Source organism: Protomyctophum parallelum (genome assembly GCF_964188405.1).
Source record: "Protomyctophum parallelum genome assembly, chromosome: 12".
Lineage (NCBI taxonomy): Eukaryota > Metazoa > Chordata > Actinopteri > Myctophiformes > Myctophidae > Protomyctophum > Protomyctophum parallelum.
Window position 1 is genome coordinate 35492308 of NC_139712.1, and position 17500 is coordinate 35509807.

General features: G+C 42.1%; 1 protein-coding gene across 2 annotated transcripts in view; it reads right to left on the reverse strand.

The window, feature by feature from the left end:
* LOC310868026 (receptor-type tyrosine-protein phosphatase mu-like) overlaps positions 1-17500 on the reverse strand; it is a 123206-nt gene that overhangs the window by 12733 nt on the left and 92973 nt on the right. For both annotated transcript variants that reach the window (XM_083778231.1, XM_083778230.1), the window contains 3 exons: positions 12827-13038; positions 2540-2627; positions 683-759 (listed from right to left, as the gene is read on the reverse strand). In XM_083778231.1, the coding sequence (XP_083634357.1) occupies positions 683-759; positions 2540-2627; positions 12827-13038 (377 nt within the window). The remainder of the gene's footprint in view (positions 1-682; positions 760-2539; positions 2628-12826; positions 13039-17500) is intronic.

A 17500-nucleotide genomic window follows, 5' to 3' on the forward strand; every position in this document is an offset into this window, starting at 1 on the left:
TGACAAATTGTAGTTAAAACCATAACCGGTCTTTAGATGAAACTGAGCACTCTAATGAACATAGTTAAATATAACAGAACTGAAATAGAAGTGAATTAAAACAGTATTACCCAGTAACTCAGAGTAAGAACTCCACTCCTCTCTGCTATCAGGACTATGCAAACCACAGGTTCTTGTGGCAGACAATAGGATCTGGTTTCATTCACACCTCTGAGCTGCCTCAAAGGTTTTTTAGAACAATAGATGTGAGATTTTTAGTCAGGAGCCCCTGAGTGAAAGACCTTCTGTTGCATGGGATCACTTAAAACATTTTACTTGACTCAGTGAAAATAGTACCGTAGTTATTTAGTTAGTTAATGTATAGAAATTATACGACATATTTAATGGTGTTTAATGTTAATGTTTGTGTTTTACATTACATACCATTACATCACATAATCAACATGAGTTAGACTTTTAATATATTAGCGCCCCTCACTTCACACGGGTGTGATTTTTTATATAAAGATGGATGGAGGGATTTGAATCAAATTGAGGTGAGTTGAATTCTCTGAATTACATTAACATAGTAGACAGACAGACAGACAGACAGACAGACAGACAGACAGACAGACAGACAGACAGACAGACAGACAGACAGACAGACAGACAGACAGGCAGGCAGACAGACAGGTTTACTTACATCCACATAGTTTGCGTTGATATAATCTGAGCCGCTCTCTCCGTCCTGTGGCTGTAGACGAACACGGGAGTGATCATCTACACACACACACACACACACACACACACACACACACACACACACACACACACACACACACACACACACACACACACACACACACACACACACACACACATTAATGCTGTATTTTATACTGTGTCAGGTGTCAGGCTCTGTTACGTGTCAGGCTCTGTTACGTGTCAGGCTCACACAAAAGTAGCGATGAATGAACGATCGATCGGAAAGTGAAAATGTTAACATCAAAATAGCCCGTACGGACAGCTCATTGTTCTCCTTATAAAACATTCTAACTCTCCCATAGCCTGTACGGACAGCTCATTGTTCTCCTTATAAAACTAACTCTCCCATAGCCCGTACGGACAGCTCATTGTTCTCCTTATAAAACATTCTAACTCTCCCATAGCCCGTACGGACAGCTCATTGTTCTCCTTATAAAACATTCTAACTCTCCCATAGCCCGTACGGACAGCTCATTGTTCTCCTTATAAAACATTCTAACTCTCCCATAGCCCGTACGGACAGCTCATTGTTCTCCTTATAAAACATTCTAACTCTCCCATAGCCCGTACGGACAGCTCATTGTTCTCATTATAAAACATTCTAACTCTCCCATAGCCCGTACGGACAGATCATTGTTCTCCTTATAAAACATTCTAACTCTCCCATAGCCCGTACGGACAGATCATTGTTCTCCTTATAAAACATTCTAACTCTCCCATAGCCCGTACGGACAGCTCATTGTTCTCCTTATAAAACATTCTAACTCTCCCATAGCCCGTACGGACAGATCATTGTTCTCCTTATAAAACATTCTAACTCTCCCATAGCCCGTACGGACAGATCATTGTTCTCATTTTGCACCATTCTAACTCTCCCATAGCCCGTACGGACAGCTCATTGTTCTCCTTTTGCACCATTCTAACTCTCCCATAGCCCGTACGGACAGCTCATTGTTCTCCTTTTGCACCATTCTAACTCTCCCATAGCCCGTACGGACAGCTCATTGTTCTCCTTTTGCACCATTCTAACTCTCCCATAGCCCGTACGGACAGCTCATTGTTCTCCTTTTACACCATTCTAACTCTCCCATAGCCCGTACGGACAGCTCATTGTTCTCCTTTTGCACCATTCTAACTCTCCCATAGCCCGTACGGACAGCTCATTGTTCTCCTTATAAAACATTCTAACTCTCCCATAGCCCGTACGGACAGATCATTGTTCTCCTTATAAAACATTCTAACTCTCCCATAGCCCGTACGGACAGCTCATTGTTCTCCTTTTAAAACATTCTAACTCTCCCATAGCCCGTACGGACAGCTCATTGTTCTCCTTTTACACCATTCTAACTCTCCCATAGCCCGTACGGACGGCTCATTGTTCTCCTTTTACACCATTCTAACTCTCCCATAGCCCGTACGGACATCTCATTGTTCTCCATTTGCACCATTCTAACTCTCCCATAGCCCGTACGGACAGCTCATTGTTCTCCTTTTGCACCATTCTAACTCTCCCATAGCCCGTACGGACAGCTCATTGTTCTCCTTTTACACCATTCTAACTCTCCCATAGCCCGTACGGACAGCTCATTGTTCTCCTTTTGCACCATTCTAACTCTCCCATAGCCCGTACGGACAGCTCATTGTTCTCCTTTTGCACCATTCTAACTCTCCCATAGCCCGTACGGACAGATCATTGTTCTCCTTTTGCACCATTCTAACTCTCCCATAGCCCGTACGGACTGCTCATTGTTCTCCTTTTGCACCATTCTAACTCTCCCATAGCCCGTATACGTACAGGCGATGATGTTGCCATAGCGATTCTTCATGCGGTTCTCGTCCTTCTTGGCCGAGTCCCACGCTGCCGACTGACCCTCGAAGAAACTCTAGAGACACACACACACACACACACACACACACACACACACACACACACACAAAGATTACTCAAACAATTCTATTGAGAGGCACTTTAATCTAAATTTAAAGACACACACACACACACACACACACACACACACACACACACACACACACACACACACATTGTACAAACACTGTACAGACACCAGAGGCCATCTCCAGTCTGACAGCGAAGATGATCAAATAGTTTTAAATGAGAGTACAATCCCCCCCCCCCACTCACACACACACACACACACACACACACACACACACACACACACACACACACACACACACACACACACACACACACACACACACACATACACACACACACACACACACACACACACATACACACGCACACACACGCACGCACTCACTGACCTACATGCACAGTCTGTATGAATAATGTATATTCGGAATGTTTCAATTCCGTCTGTCATCTTATCTCACTCAAGGTCGAAGATTCAAGATTCTTCATCATCAGCATCCCTATAAGTGTGTGTGTGTGTGTGCGCGCGTACACGCGTTTGTGTGTGTTCACCAACCCTTGATGTAAAGCATTTAAACTTTGAATATGTGTACAATCTAGACAATAATAATTAATTGCACTTTGTATGTATACTAGTAGCCCAATATATAAAATATATATTTACATTAAATATTTGTATGTGGATTGTTACGAGCAGAAACAGTTTCGTGTGGGTACATTGAAGTATGTATTAAAACCCATTTTGGGTGGGAACCCTTTTGGTGTTTCAAAGCATTATACTTTAGCTATTGAAAAATAGCAGATCTACAAGCTCATAGCGTGCCACTCGGTAGGTCTGCTACTTTTGAAAAATCGTAAAAATCTTTGAATATATATTCTTTCAGAGCGAACGTTTTTACAGGTTTCTGTGGACGACACACTGTTAAAGCATTTCACTTGTTTACAACAGGGTCCACCATTTTCAATTCATCAGAACATTTAGAGACGTACAAATACACCTCTATTGTACATGAATTAATGTTTTGATTGTGATGTGATGTGATATGCCGAAAGCACATTGGAAATGTTATCTCTTATAAATATGAATTCTCGGGGGCCTGCCTGGGTGTGTGTGAGAGGTGTTTAAATAATATTAAGTGTGGTTCGTTGTGTGTGTGTGTGCGTGAGTGTGTGCGTGCAATGCCCTCAGGCATGTCCTATCCCTCCAGGCACCAGCATGCTGCCTTACCATTGGCCAGACCCACAGAAAAGCACTAACAAGCTGCCATGTGATTGGACCACAGGAAGAGGAGACAACGCATCCACGTCTCTACAAGGCTACTTCCTTACCTATGCGTGCGTGCGTGCGTGCGTTCATAGGCAAGAAAGCTTAGAGAAGGAAAAGACACCAACGTCATGGTGTCACGTGACTGGACGCCGGGGCTGCGCCATGACACCCCACCACGCCCCCATGTGCCAAAACTCACACTGGAAGTTCGATGAATACATGGGAGTGGATGGGAGACCGCTGGACATCTTGTAAACAAACATTATTTATGAACGATAGCGACCTTTGTCATATAATCGGTCCAGGAATATAATAGAAGACATATCACAGATTGTTTTCCGACTGGGGTTTTTTCGACTTGCTAACTGTTTAATTTTATTCAGGAATTTAAAGAGCACTGTACGGCTCTGGGCTGAATGGGCTTAACCTGACTCCGCCAGCTGGTGGCAGTATTGGGTTCACAATCCTGCCTTCAAAAGCCTATATTGTTTTTAATTCATCAACATTACAAACTAAATAACGCTTAAAAAATGTTGAGAATAAAGGATTTTGCAATATTACAAGTCAGTGGTGTTTGATGAAATACTTTTTTCATATTAACAGTAGCCTAGTACACAGTGACGAATCTGCTGCCGAAACTGCTGGGAATGTATTGGAGTGAATGGAGCAAAGTATAGACTTTATTATTTAAGTATATAAATAAACACTTTCTGAATGATTGAGACCATTGTAAAATAAACGCTTATGTAACATAACATCACACATTACTTTCTTGAAGTCACCAGTACCCAGTGGTCTAGGTTTACTGGCGCCCACCTCCCCCTATTTTGTAAATATGAAAAATAAAGTAAATATGATTTTAAGCATATATCTCCTACTCAGTCTGGCTATTTCGGCCAAATCGACCGCCGTCCCCCTTCTCCCCCCCCGCACCCGTCTACTCGTTCACACCTCCCTCTCCAGCTGGAGACGACATTGTTGCCCGCACGCACGCACTTTTCTTTTTTTCCCGTCCCTCTCTTATAAATACATTATTATACACCCAATGAAAATTTACACTTCACGGATTATAGGCCATTTGGAATTAGAACAATCGGTAGAAAATTGGCAGAGAATAGCACAATTTAAATATCAACCTTTTTGTTCCGCCACTTCATCATGGTGTCCGCACCGAAAATAGATAATCTGCAAGCTGCCCGTAGTCCCCTTTCTTTTTTTCCCTCTCTTTTGAATAAATTCTTCTTCTACATGTAACAATGTCTTTCAATGACTTTATTTCCCCCGAAACGGAAAAAATATATTGTGAAATATGGTGTGTTGACTGACTGACTATTCTGTTCTGTAATAAATTAATTAATTTCACGGATCATCCTTTTTGTTCTCTTTTCTCCAGGCCGTTTTCAATATACCCTGCATCGAGATGAGCTGTGCGACAGCCGTGCTGTTTTCAATTAAATTACTTGTATAATATGAATAAATGCTACATCCTACAGTAGGCCTACATTGTGCATTGTGTTTCTGTACCATATACCACACATGTCATATACGTATACAGCACTATAAATATTGCTTGTCTGTCTAATCAACTATTGAATCATTCAAATGTTTATTTTGTACCGTAGGCTATATGCATAGTTTCTGTAAGCCTGAATTAAAGTCTGATTACTGAGGCTTTTTCCCCCTCTCACAAACAACGTGTTTTGAAGCCTATAAATATTGCTCAACTGTATAATCAATCAGTATAAATAATGAATAGTCAAAAGAGTTCTGTCCGTCCTTCTTTGTCTGTACACTTTTCTACAAGCGACCCGTGGAACTGATTTCCACGCACGCACGGCTTTCCTTTTTTCTGACTCTGAGCAATGTGCCTGGCTCTGGCTGTTATACAATAACGTGTTGTGTGTTGGTGAAAGTCTATTCTCCAGTCTATTCTCTAGCCTAGTTAGCTATAGCTGTCTGTGTGTTGTGTGTTCTTTTTTTCCCTCCACCCCTCTTTTCTTTAAATCATAACTCATCATAACTCATTTAAAAACATTCAAAATACCATGTAAACTACGAAATTCGGGCTTTCATTTGGTATATAGATCGGTTGTGTAGGCCCTCTCTACGAAACGGTATCAAGTGAAAAGGAAATGTCGGGAAATCGGTTTATAGTGTAAAAGATTGGATATACGGCCGTTAGCACTGTTAATTCAACATCCGGTGAGTGGAGGATACGGATCGTGTATGTATTGTGTATGGAAATCAGCGCATACAGTGGGTGGGCTTTAGACCAGATGTAAGCCTTGCTCACTAAATAGAAACCAGGCATGTCACATTCTAACAGTTTACCAAACTATAATTATAGTGACGGTGTGAGCGCACGTTATTGTATAACAGCCAGAGCCAGGCACATTGCTCAGAGTCAGACGAAAAACGACATTAGAGTTATATATTGTCATTTTTATATAGAGGGGGAAACATTATAGGCTACGCGTGTGTTATCGAACACAATGCACAATGTACTGTAGGATGTAGCATTTATTCATATTATACACAAGTAATTTAATTGAAAACAGCCTTTGACTAAGAAAGGAAAGAGGTCGCAATATATTGTTTCCGTTTCGGGAGAAATAAAGTCATTGCATGACAGCGCTTTGTGAGCTGGCAGATGAGCCATTTTCAGGGAGCCACCATGATCAAGTAGAGTGGGGGAGAAAGGGGGACGGCGGTCGATTGGGCCGAAATAGCCAGACTGAGTAGGAGTGAATTATTTTCAGACATCCTAGTGTTACATTTATTTAACCTTTATTTAACCAGTAAAAACCACATTGAGACTGAAGTCTCTTTTACAAGTGTGAACTGGCCAGAACAATAGGCAAAATAAGTGACACAACTCTGCCAGTAACAAAAAATAACAAAAAAACAGGACAGACATACAATGCTCATAAATACAGTACCCACTACCAAAGAAGCTAAAATGGAGAACAGGAACGCGACCAATAAGGACTAAAAGATCTAAGCAACGGGAATTGCTAGTTGACTAAAAAAGCAAGCAGACAGTTGCTATACGTCAAAGCAGGAGCAGTGTATGGGAAGTGTGCCCATGGCAATCCATTTAAAGCTCACTAGGGGAATCACAGCAGCCAGTTTGAGTCTGGACTGTAGGTCATTCCAAGACCAGGGTCCGAAATAAGCAATGCTTTTTTTCCCAGCCTCAGATTTTGTTGGGGGCACGACATAGCGTAACCAACCATTTGATCTGAGGTTGAGAGAGTTTTGGACAAGTTCAAATTTAGAACCAATGTAACGTGGGAGGTTACCAAGAATGGCTTTATAAATGAGAGTATACCAATGTAGCAACCTGCGAGACGTTAAGGAATACCAACCCACAAGGGCATACAGAGTACAGTGATGAGTCCTATAGGGGGAATTGGTTATAAACCTCAATGCAGCATGAAACAGGGGGTCAAGTTTGCTCAGAACAATAGGCAAAATAAGTGACACAACTCTGCCAGTAACAAAAAATAACAAAAAAACAGGACAGACATACAATGCTCATAAATACAGTACCCACTACCAAAGAAGCTAAAATGGAGAACAGGAACGCGACCAATAAGGACTAAAAGATTTAAGCAACGGGAATTGCTAGTTGACTAAAAAAGCAAGCAGACAGTTGCTATACGTCAAAGCAGGAGCAGTGTATGGGAAGTGTGCCCATGGCAATCCATTTAAAGCTCACTAGGGGAATCACAGCAGCCAGTTTGAGTCTGGACTGTAGGTCATTCCAAGACCAGGGTCCGAAATAAGCAATGCTTTTTTTCCCAGCCTCAGATTTTGTTGGGGGCACGACATAGCGTAACCAACCATTTGATCTGAGGTTGAGAGAGTTTTGGACAAGTTCAAATTTATAACCAATGTAACGTGGGAGGTTACCAAGAATGGCTTTATAAATGAGAGTATACCAATGTAGCAACCTGCGAGACGTTAAGGAATACCAACCCACAAGGGCGTACAGAGTACAGTGATGAGTCCTATAGGGGGAATTGGTTATAAACCTCAATGCAGCATGAAACAGGGGGTCAAGTTTGCTCAGAGTTGAGGAACTAGCAAAGCGGTAGACAGTATCTCCATAATCAAGCTGCGACATGAAAAGGCCTGTAACCAGCTTTTTGCGAGAAGCATTAGAAAAGCAGGACTTCATTCTGTAGAAGAAGCTCAGTGTGAACTTAAGCTTTTTTGCCAAGGTGTCAATGTGGTGTTTGAAGTTTAACTTGTTGTCCAACCAAATCCCAAGATATTTATACAACTCAACCCATTCGATGGATACTCCATCCAGAGTGGTGATATTTGAGGGGACATTGACTAGGCTATTTGGAGAAAATAGCATGGCCTTGGTTTTGTGGCCGTTTAATAGCAATTTGCTGTTTAGCAGTTCATGCTGCAAGGAGACAAAGTCAGAGGCCAAGTTTGACACTGCCACATCAAGTGAGGGGGCACAGGAATACAGAATTGTGTCATCTGCATACATATGATACCTACTATGCTTGGATTGACTACAAATATGGTTCACATACAGCAGAAAAAGCAAAGGTCCTAGAATGGAACCTTGAGGGACTCCTTTCTCTAGGGTGATAGAGTCAGACAGTGTGTCACCAAATTTAACACACTGTGTGCGGCCAAATAAGTAGCATTTAAACCAGCCTAGCACATTATGGCGAAAACCAGTATTCGAGAGGACATTTAGCAAGACATGATGGTCCACGGTGTCAAATGCCTTGCTAAGATCAATGAATAAGGCTGCACAGAACGATTTTGAGCCCAGGGCATCCCTGATGTCATCCATGACATTAAGGCATGCTGTCACAGTACTATGTTTTGCCCTGAAGCCAGACTGCATTGGGTTTAGAATCGTATGTGCATCAAGAAAGAGTTTAACCTGAGTCGTTACTTGGCCCTCCAAAATCTTAGCCAAGGCTGAGAGGTTGGAGATAGGCCTGTAGTTATTGACGTCACAGGGGTCGCCAGCCTTGAGAAGTGGTGAAACATGAGCCTGTTTCCACACTCTGAGTAGTTAAAGAGAGATTACAAATGTCAGTGATCGGTTGTGCAATCACCAAGGCCGAAATTCTTAGAAAATAAGGGTCGAGACCATCTGGACCAGAGGACTTTTTTGGGTCAAGTGTGGACAGGGCACGCAACACATCTGGAACTAGAATAGGAGAGAAGTCAAAATCAAAATCAACAGGTGAGCCAGTATTCACATGGGCGCCTTGATGAGGGACTCCGGCATTTTGCTCGTCAAAAAGATGACCAGCCCTTTTAAAATGAGCATTAAATGCATTTGACATAGATTTTTTGTCAGAAATAAATGAGTCTCCAACCCGAACTTTTGGCGGGGGGACAGCAGCACCTTTCTGCTGAAGTGTTTTGACTACTCTCCAGAAGCTGGAGTGATTACTCGCAGTATCTACTGTGAGAGATAGATAGTGTTCGGATTTGGATTTTCTAATAAGGGCCTTACATTTGTTTCTCAGCACCCGAAATAAAAGCCAGTCGTTTGCAGACTTAGATTTTCTGGCGAGTGACCATTGCTTATTTCGAGTGTGCAACAAGTCAGCTAATTCCCTAGAAAACCAGGGATTTGCTCTATTCTTAATTCTTCTTTTTTTGAAAGGCGCATGCTTGTTTATCAGCCAGAGAAGATGGTCGTGAAAAAAACGAAAAGCCTCATCCACAGTTGGAATTGAGGAGATCCGAAACCAATCGACTGATGCCAAATCATGGAGGAAGGCTTGTTCCGAGAAGTGTTTAAGGCACCGCCGGAGGATAGTTAGGCCATTTCCTTTAGGTAGCTTAGTGCTCCTAACACAAGAAATTGCACAGTGGTCACTTAGATCGTTTGCAAATACACCGACAGCAATGTATTTATGTACAGCATTTGTTAATATAATGTCAATTAAAGTGTCACCACCAGTAGCTGGATTATGCCTGGTGGGACAGCGAATGATCTGGACTAGGTTTAGGGTGTCACATTGCTGCTTAAAGCTAGCAGCTTTGTCACTAGCCCAATCCCAGTTCATATCGCCGAGACATAGAAGTTCAGTGCTAGCACACTTGGATAGCAGGTCCGTTAAATTACCCAAGGCTTCCGATAAAGCAGACGGAGGTCTATAGCAGCAGATGATGGTCAAGGGTGAGTTCGCCACCATTATCTGAACTGCTAAGAACTCAAATTGTCTGGGAAGTGATACTGAGTAAAGTACGGAAAAAAGCTCCTGGCTCACATCGTTCTGCTGCTCTGCCCTGTCCCGCACGGCCTTCCACATGAAAGGCATTATGCTCTGACCGCTACACTATACTGAATATATATATATATATATATATTTATTTTTTTCCTAAATATTATTATTATTATTATTTTCAATCCAAGCTGTCGTCTGACTGAAATATAATCAAATGTTAAACATAGAATTAAAAGTTAAATTTAGAATCTAAAGTTAAAACTATAGCCTAAAATAAATTAAATCTAGAACGACAAGTTTAATCTAGAATGAAGGTTAAAGATGGAATGCCGTGATTTTTGGATTTTTTTTTCCAGATGTTTCCAGATCTACAAGCTCGTTGTAGATCTGAAATCCTCAGTGTTCATTTATCTCCGAGAGTGTCCAAATGGAACACAATGCATGGCCACTACATTCGTCAACTACAGAGTCGACAAATAATAAATAAAATCACCAATATTGGTGACCGATTTTCCAATATTATCCACCGATTCCTGTTGTGGAATTAATGAATTATGCCTAATTGTATTGCAATAATGTCCCACCGGATGCTTTCATAATGCAATAAATAAGGCTTTCAAAATGTAAACATTCTCTGCGCAAAAGAGCCTACAGCAGTGAAACTAATAAATGGAAAATGACACAGATATTTTCAAATATTAACGTGATTACCGGGCGGGGGTTACTGTAATATAATTAACACAGTAATAGTGTGTTTGAATTAATAATGAACACATACGTTTAATGTTTGTATTATAATAAACACATGAATATGTCTGAGAGAGAGAGAGAGAGAGAGACAATAGTGATAATGAGAGATAAATGAGGGAGATAATGAGAGAGAGACTAAACAGAAAGTGAGAGACACTGCAATAGTTTCTCAGTGTGTATACTCTCTGCAAATGGAGGGTGAAATTGCTCCAGGCGGGAATATGTGTATTTGAGTGTTTTTTTAAGAGTATGTGTGTGTGTGTGTGTGAGTGTGTGTGTGTGTGTGTGTGTGTGTGTGTGTGTGTGTGTGTGTGTGTGAGTGTGTGTGTGTGTGTGTGTGTGTGTGTGTGTGTGTGTGTGTGTGCTTCCTCCTAGTGGGCTGCCCTCAGGGCTGATCCATTATAAATACTGAGTACGCACGAACACACATGTACACGTACCTAGCCTACGCACGCACGGAAGCACGCACACATGCACGCACGCACGCAGACACACACACACACACACACACACACACACACACACACACACACACACACACACACACACACACAGCAGGGCTACAGTAAACAGACTGGTAGATTTATAAAGACAGTCGTGAAGAGGGATTTAAGTACATTGTGTTGGTGTATTTCTGGGTCTACATCAACTACATCAATTTGTTAGACACAAAATGCTGCCTGTTTTCTTTCATTTATTAACAGCTATATGTGTCACTCTGGTGTCATCTGAGGTCAGTGGTCACAATGACAAGATGACTTACACAAACAATACACCTCAATCAATCATCAACTTTTACATCAAGCGACTAATTCATATCTTGCCAGTTTGACTTATATGCACCACTTCATACTGTAGGTCACTGATGATGAGACACATTGCGTTAAGTTAACTATGGTCTCAAACTGTAATTAATTTGCCTCCAAATCTGTTTCCTTTCATTATTTAGATTCCTTCTTTTTTGGGTGGGAGTGGTCGAACAAAACTCGAGCAAAAGCGTTTGGGAGCTTCTTTTTTTTTCTACCCGTGTTGTTGTTAGTGTGAGTGTGTATATTTCAGGGTATTAGTATGTTTAATGCAGTGTTCCTCTTTGAATCCGTAGCCTTCAGAACATTTCATCTGGGTGATGTGGTGTTATTAGTGAGTATATTTCAGTGTACTAGAACAGTGGTTCTCAACCTGTGGGCCGGGGCTCACTTGTAGGCCGCAAGGATACTGCAAATGGCCCCCCAAAGTAATTGGCAAAATACTTACTTGTACTAAGTTAGTTCCATTGATCGAAGCCGGCCTGGAACACAATCAATTGATTGATCCTAACATTCTCTGAAAATGCACTTTGGGGATTTTCAAGTGGACCCTGATGCCCCCTAAATCATGGTTGAGAACCACTGTACTAGAACATTTCATCTGGGTGATGTGGTATTGTTAGTGAGTATATTTCAGTGTACTAGTACGTATGTATCACCTCATATTCCTCTTTGAATCCGTAGCCTTCAGAACATTTCATCTGGGTGATGAGTTGTTAGTGAGTATATTTCAGTGTATTGCTGTTTCTCACCTCATATTCCTCTTTGAATCCGTAGCCTTCAGAACATTTCATCTGGGTGATGAGTTGTTAGTGAGTATATTTCAGTGTAGAGTGTACTAGTATGTATCACCTCATATTCCTCTTTGAATGCGTAGCCTTCAGAACATTTCATCTGGGTGATGAGTTGTTAGTGAGTATATTTCAGTGTAGAGTGTACTAGTATGTATCACCTCATATTCCTCTTTGAATCCGTAGCCTTCAGAACATTTCATCTGGGTGATGAGTTGTTAGTGAGTATATTTCAGTGTACTAGTATGTATCACCTCATATTCCTCTTTGAATGCGTAGCCTTCAGAACATTTCATCTGGGTGATGAGTTGTTAGTGAGTATATTTCAGTGTATTGCTGTTTCTCACCTCATATTCCTCTTTGAATCCGTAGCCTTCAGAACATTTCATCTGGGTGATGTGTTGCAGCAGATCAGCCACTCTGATGGCTGGATGAAGCTGTCCTGTTTGATAAGGAGGAACATCTGCAGCGTCTGCTCCTCTCTGCTTCTTCTTATAACTCTGACTGTGAGACTGCTGCACCAGACTGCTGGTCTCACTGGTCATAGTGTGGCTGTCATCTGGACCAGGAGAGGAGAGGAGAGGAGAGGAGAGGAGAGGAGAGGAGAGGAGAGGAGAGGAGAGGAGAGGAGAGGAGAGGAGAGGAGAGGAGAGGAGAGGAGAGGAGAGGAGAAACAAATGGTTGTGATTCAGACAGACAGACAGACAGACAGACAGACAGACAGACAGACAGACAGACAGACAGACAGACAGACAGACAGACAGACAGACAGACAGACAGACAGACAGACAGACAGACAGACAGACAGACAATACATCAACATGTCTGTGTTCATGTCACTATATGATGGCAACACTATAGGATGAGGTCACTATGATGAAGGAGGGACTGGAATGTTAAAGTCATGAGTTTCAATTTGAATCGTGACCGTTGAGACATTCGTTTTTCATGTCTTTGTCCGAGAGGTATTTGAGTGACTCGACACAGGAGATGAAACCAAGGACACACAACTCTGTTATTCTTTTATCATGAATGGACAGCAATGGAATACGCTCTCGAGCTTCATTGTCAATCAATCAATCAATCAATCAATCAATCAATCAATCAATGAGTGACCCCCCCCCCCTAACGTGATGTCAATATGAACTGGAATATGTATACTAGGCACTGTTATGTGTTTACTTATCTTGGGTTTTAGTTTGAGTAGAGTGTGATTTCTGTGTGAGATAGTATGACATCATATTATCATCTATGACATCATGTTTGACACTAGAATGAACTCTCTACTATCTGTATCTCTGCTCTCATTGGCTGGCCTGAGACCTCACTTCAATTAGCTCTCTTCTACATACACATTACACAGCTCAACCAATAATGGTTGTAGTGGTGGCGATGTAACGAGCGATGACCAGTGATTGGTGGAAGAGAGATGAGACACAATGCACCACAGCAACACAACGACAAACACAATATCCAATCAGAGAGAGCGACAGGCCCCAGGGAGGCGGGACCTGCTAAACGATTGGTTTAGGATGACGTGACGGGCAGGCGGGTTGCTGGGATGAGGGGTGGTGAATGACAGCGTTGCCATGCCAACTGATAACTTCAAGGCGGGGAGGAGTTGTGGGCTGCATGCTGATTGGGTGACAGGGGACCCCCCTCCCCCTCCCTCACACATCGCCACACTTACCATTAATGGGGACTTTAATCATTGGACAGATAGAAAAGAAAAGAGAGGAAACAGTATTTTAGCAACATTAATGTTTCAGCAGCTAGCCTAGCCTAGCCTAGCCTAACCCAGTGTCAACTGGTGGTCACCTGTATGTCCTACACATTATCACTCCCATGTTTTAACCCATTTAGACCTGAGAACTGATTCTACAAATGTCTTCTAAATCCTGACAGTTTTCTGAAAAACCCATGTTTCTATGTCAGTCGTTTCTCAAACATTTTCATGTCAAGGACCAGAGTTGGGGTCCGTTACTCATAAAAGTAAGGCACTACATATTACATATTACTTTTGAAAAAAGTAATGCCTTACATTACTTTATTACTCCCTGGAGAAAGTAACTAGTTACATTACTCGTTACATTACTTTTGCGTTACTCCATAAAATCGCATGTCGCATTGTCACATAATTTACCACTTAACAAATCTTTATAATCCTAATAAGGAGGACATACACAACATCTTTCTTTATGCTCTTTACCAGGTTGTGGGGGAATAAAACAAAATGGGCCTTTCCAAAAACGGTCTAGTGCAGTGGTTCTCTTGACCTTGTAAAACTTTTTCGATGCAAACTTCTAATCAATTCTTCAAGCAATCAAATCAAATATATTCAAATAAAAATAATGAGACTGAGAGAAATCAGTAGCCTATATGTTCACAGTGCTTTAGGATCCCTTTCTTTATGATGTGGAGTTCCCTGCTCCATGCTCATTAAATGTAGTTTTTCATGTCGGCATATTTGGTTTATTCATCTCTGAACTAACTAGTGATTGTGACTCTGAGAGCACATACATTCTACAACAAACAAGACCCTCCCAGCTGGCAGTGTTGCCAGGTTTTGGAAGAGAAACAAGCAGCCATGTCTATGAAAACAAGCCCAAAAGAAGCCTGACTAGGCTATTATACAACAAGCCCAAAGTCGCTTATAATAAGCGGACATGGCAACACCCCAACTGCTCCGTCTCTGTGACAGTGGGAGACTGGCTCGCTGTGAGCAGTGCGGAGATTTTAATACCGAAACGACGTAAATTTGACATGTTCTAGTCCGCGACTCCAGCGCACCATTACTGTTCATGTTCAACTCATCTCCGTTGTGTGCATTAGTCCAAAGCAACACTGCTGAAAGCAGCCACATGACGCAATTAAGTAACGAGTAACTGCAGCACTAAAGCGACCAGTAACTGTAGTGTGATTATCAATTTTGGAGGAGTAGTGTCGTTATATTACTCGCTACCGACCAAAGTAGTGTCGTTACAGTAACGAGATTTTCCGTTACTCGTTACACCCAACTCTGTCAAGGACCCCCAAAAATATACGTAATTGGCCGCCGACCCCCATCTGAAAATATGGAGTTCCAGGGACCCCAGAAGCAAAGGTTTGAGTTAAAAATGCGTGACAGGCATCTGTAGCGCGGTCGAGCAAGCCGTTAGGCGTGTGAGTGTCCATGCCGTGCAGTTGATGGCCTCACGCGTCAACTAGCACACGGTTCGAGATCGCAAGTCACGGCGGATAAAATAGCTCATCATCAACTGTTGATGTATCATGCGTTCTATAGCTAGCTAGCTACGTAATATAAACACACTTGCTACGAGCGAGCACACGTCACTTCCACCTGGTCAAAGGCAGGACGGCGTTGCCAATTTAAAAAAAATGCGTGTGGTTTGTATAATTGTCGGGTGCAAAAGGCTGAATGGAAATTGAACAGTTTGGCTGGGTAAATTAAAGAAAACAAGACTAACGCCCCATCCTCACAAAAGCCATTGAAAGACGTGTTTCAACCAGACTACCTACCTACCGTAGGCCTGCTGCAAGCAAAAGCACTGTTTGTACACCCCTCAGATATTCACTCGCAATGTATCTATTTGCACATGTCTCTATTTGCACAATTAAGGCATTTCGGCCGCATTCCAGTCTTTTAAATCCTGAGTTTTCTGAAAAACCCATGTTTCTATTGTCAGTCGTTCTGAAACATTTTTATGTCAAGGACCTCCAAAAATATAAGCAATTGGCCGCCGACCCCCATCTGAGAATATGTTGTTCCAGGGACCCCCAAGAAGCAAAGATTTGAGTTAAAAACGTTCGTTCTGATAGAATATATTCAAAGATTTATGCCACATTTTCTCCATTTTTCAATAGCTAAAGTATTAACAATGCTTTAAAACACCAAAAAGGGTTCCCGCCCTGAAGGGGTTAAGAGTGTAGGAAAGTTGATGTTTACATCCCCCCCATCCAAGGTGACGTGTTGTGTCCATGCAGAGGTCAGAGGTCAAATACAGGCGTGACATCACATGGCCGTTGTGAATGGGGGGGAATGGAGTGACGCCCACCGCAAACACAACAATAATTCATAAAAAATAAAAAACACCTTTAACCACTTAAACCCTATATAGGCTTCCTTGTACGTCAATTAGCAAAAAATAGATTTTTGTCCTGAATGTTCCGCTATTTTCACCAAATGCCATTCTTTGACATATACGCCTATTGTCGCCAGACGTTCCCCCATATTGTCGCCAAATGTTCATCTGTTTTCACTGGAGCTTTTCCCATTTTCTTTTTCAGCAATTTATTACGGTATCCCCAGCATTGGGACGCTAGGCCAGTGGTTCCAAAAGTGGGGTCCGGTCCGGGACCCCTAGGGGTCCTTGAGGGAGTTCCATGGGCCCGGTCCCCAGCTAAATCACAGTTAGGAACCAAATGGACCCTTATGGGTCTGTACTCTGTAACTCAGAGAGTGTACAAATGGAATCAAATGAGTGTGATAATGGGGGTCCGCAGCTTTAGTGTCAAATTGGGGGGGTCTTGACATTAAAATGTTTGGGAACCACTGCGCTAGGGTTCATGTGGTTAAAATAATTTGAGGAAAAAGTCAAATGACTGATAAAAAAAAACTGTCAAACTTATTATAAAATATGCAAATATAAACAAACTTTCTGAGACAACAACAAGCAAGCAGAGATGGATGAACTGGAGACAAGATCGCTCTCTTTCTTGCCTGTCTACGCTTGTCCCTGTCCTGCTTTCTGCTCCTGTCTTGTTTTCTCTTCCTGTCCAGTCTTTGCTGCTAGCATGAATATTAGCACCTGCTCTATGCTAAGTAGCATCAAACACAGGAAGTGTTTGAGTGTGTGTGTGTGTGTGTGTGTGTCAGGGGTGGACTGGCCACAGGACGTACCGGTCATATTACCGGTGGGCCACTCAAGTTATGATATGATTTTATTTATTTTTTGACATGCAGGAAAAGTGAGTGACAAATAAACCCTCTTCTATCTTCTATCCTTTTGTCAGCATTCTTG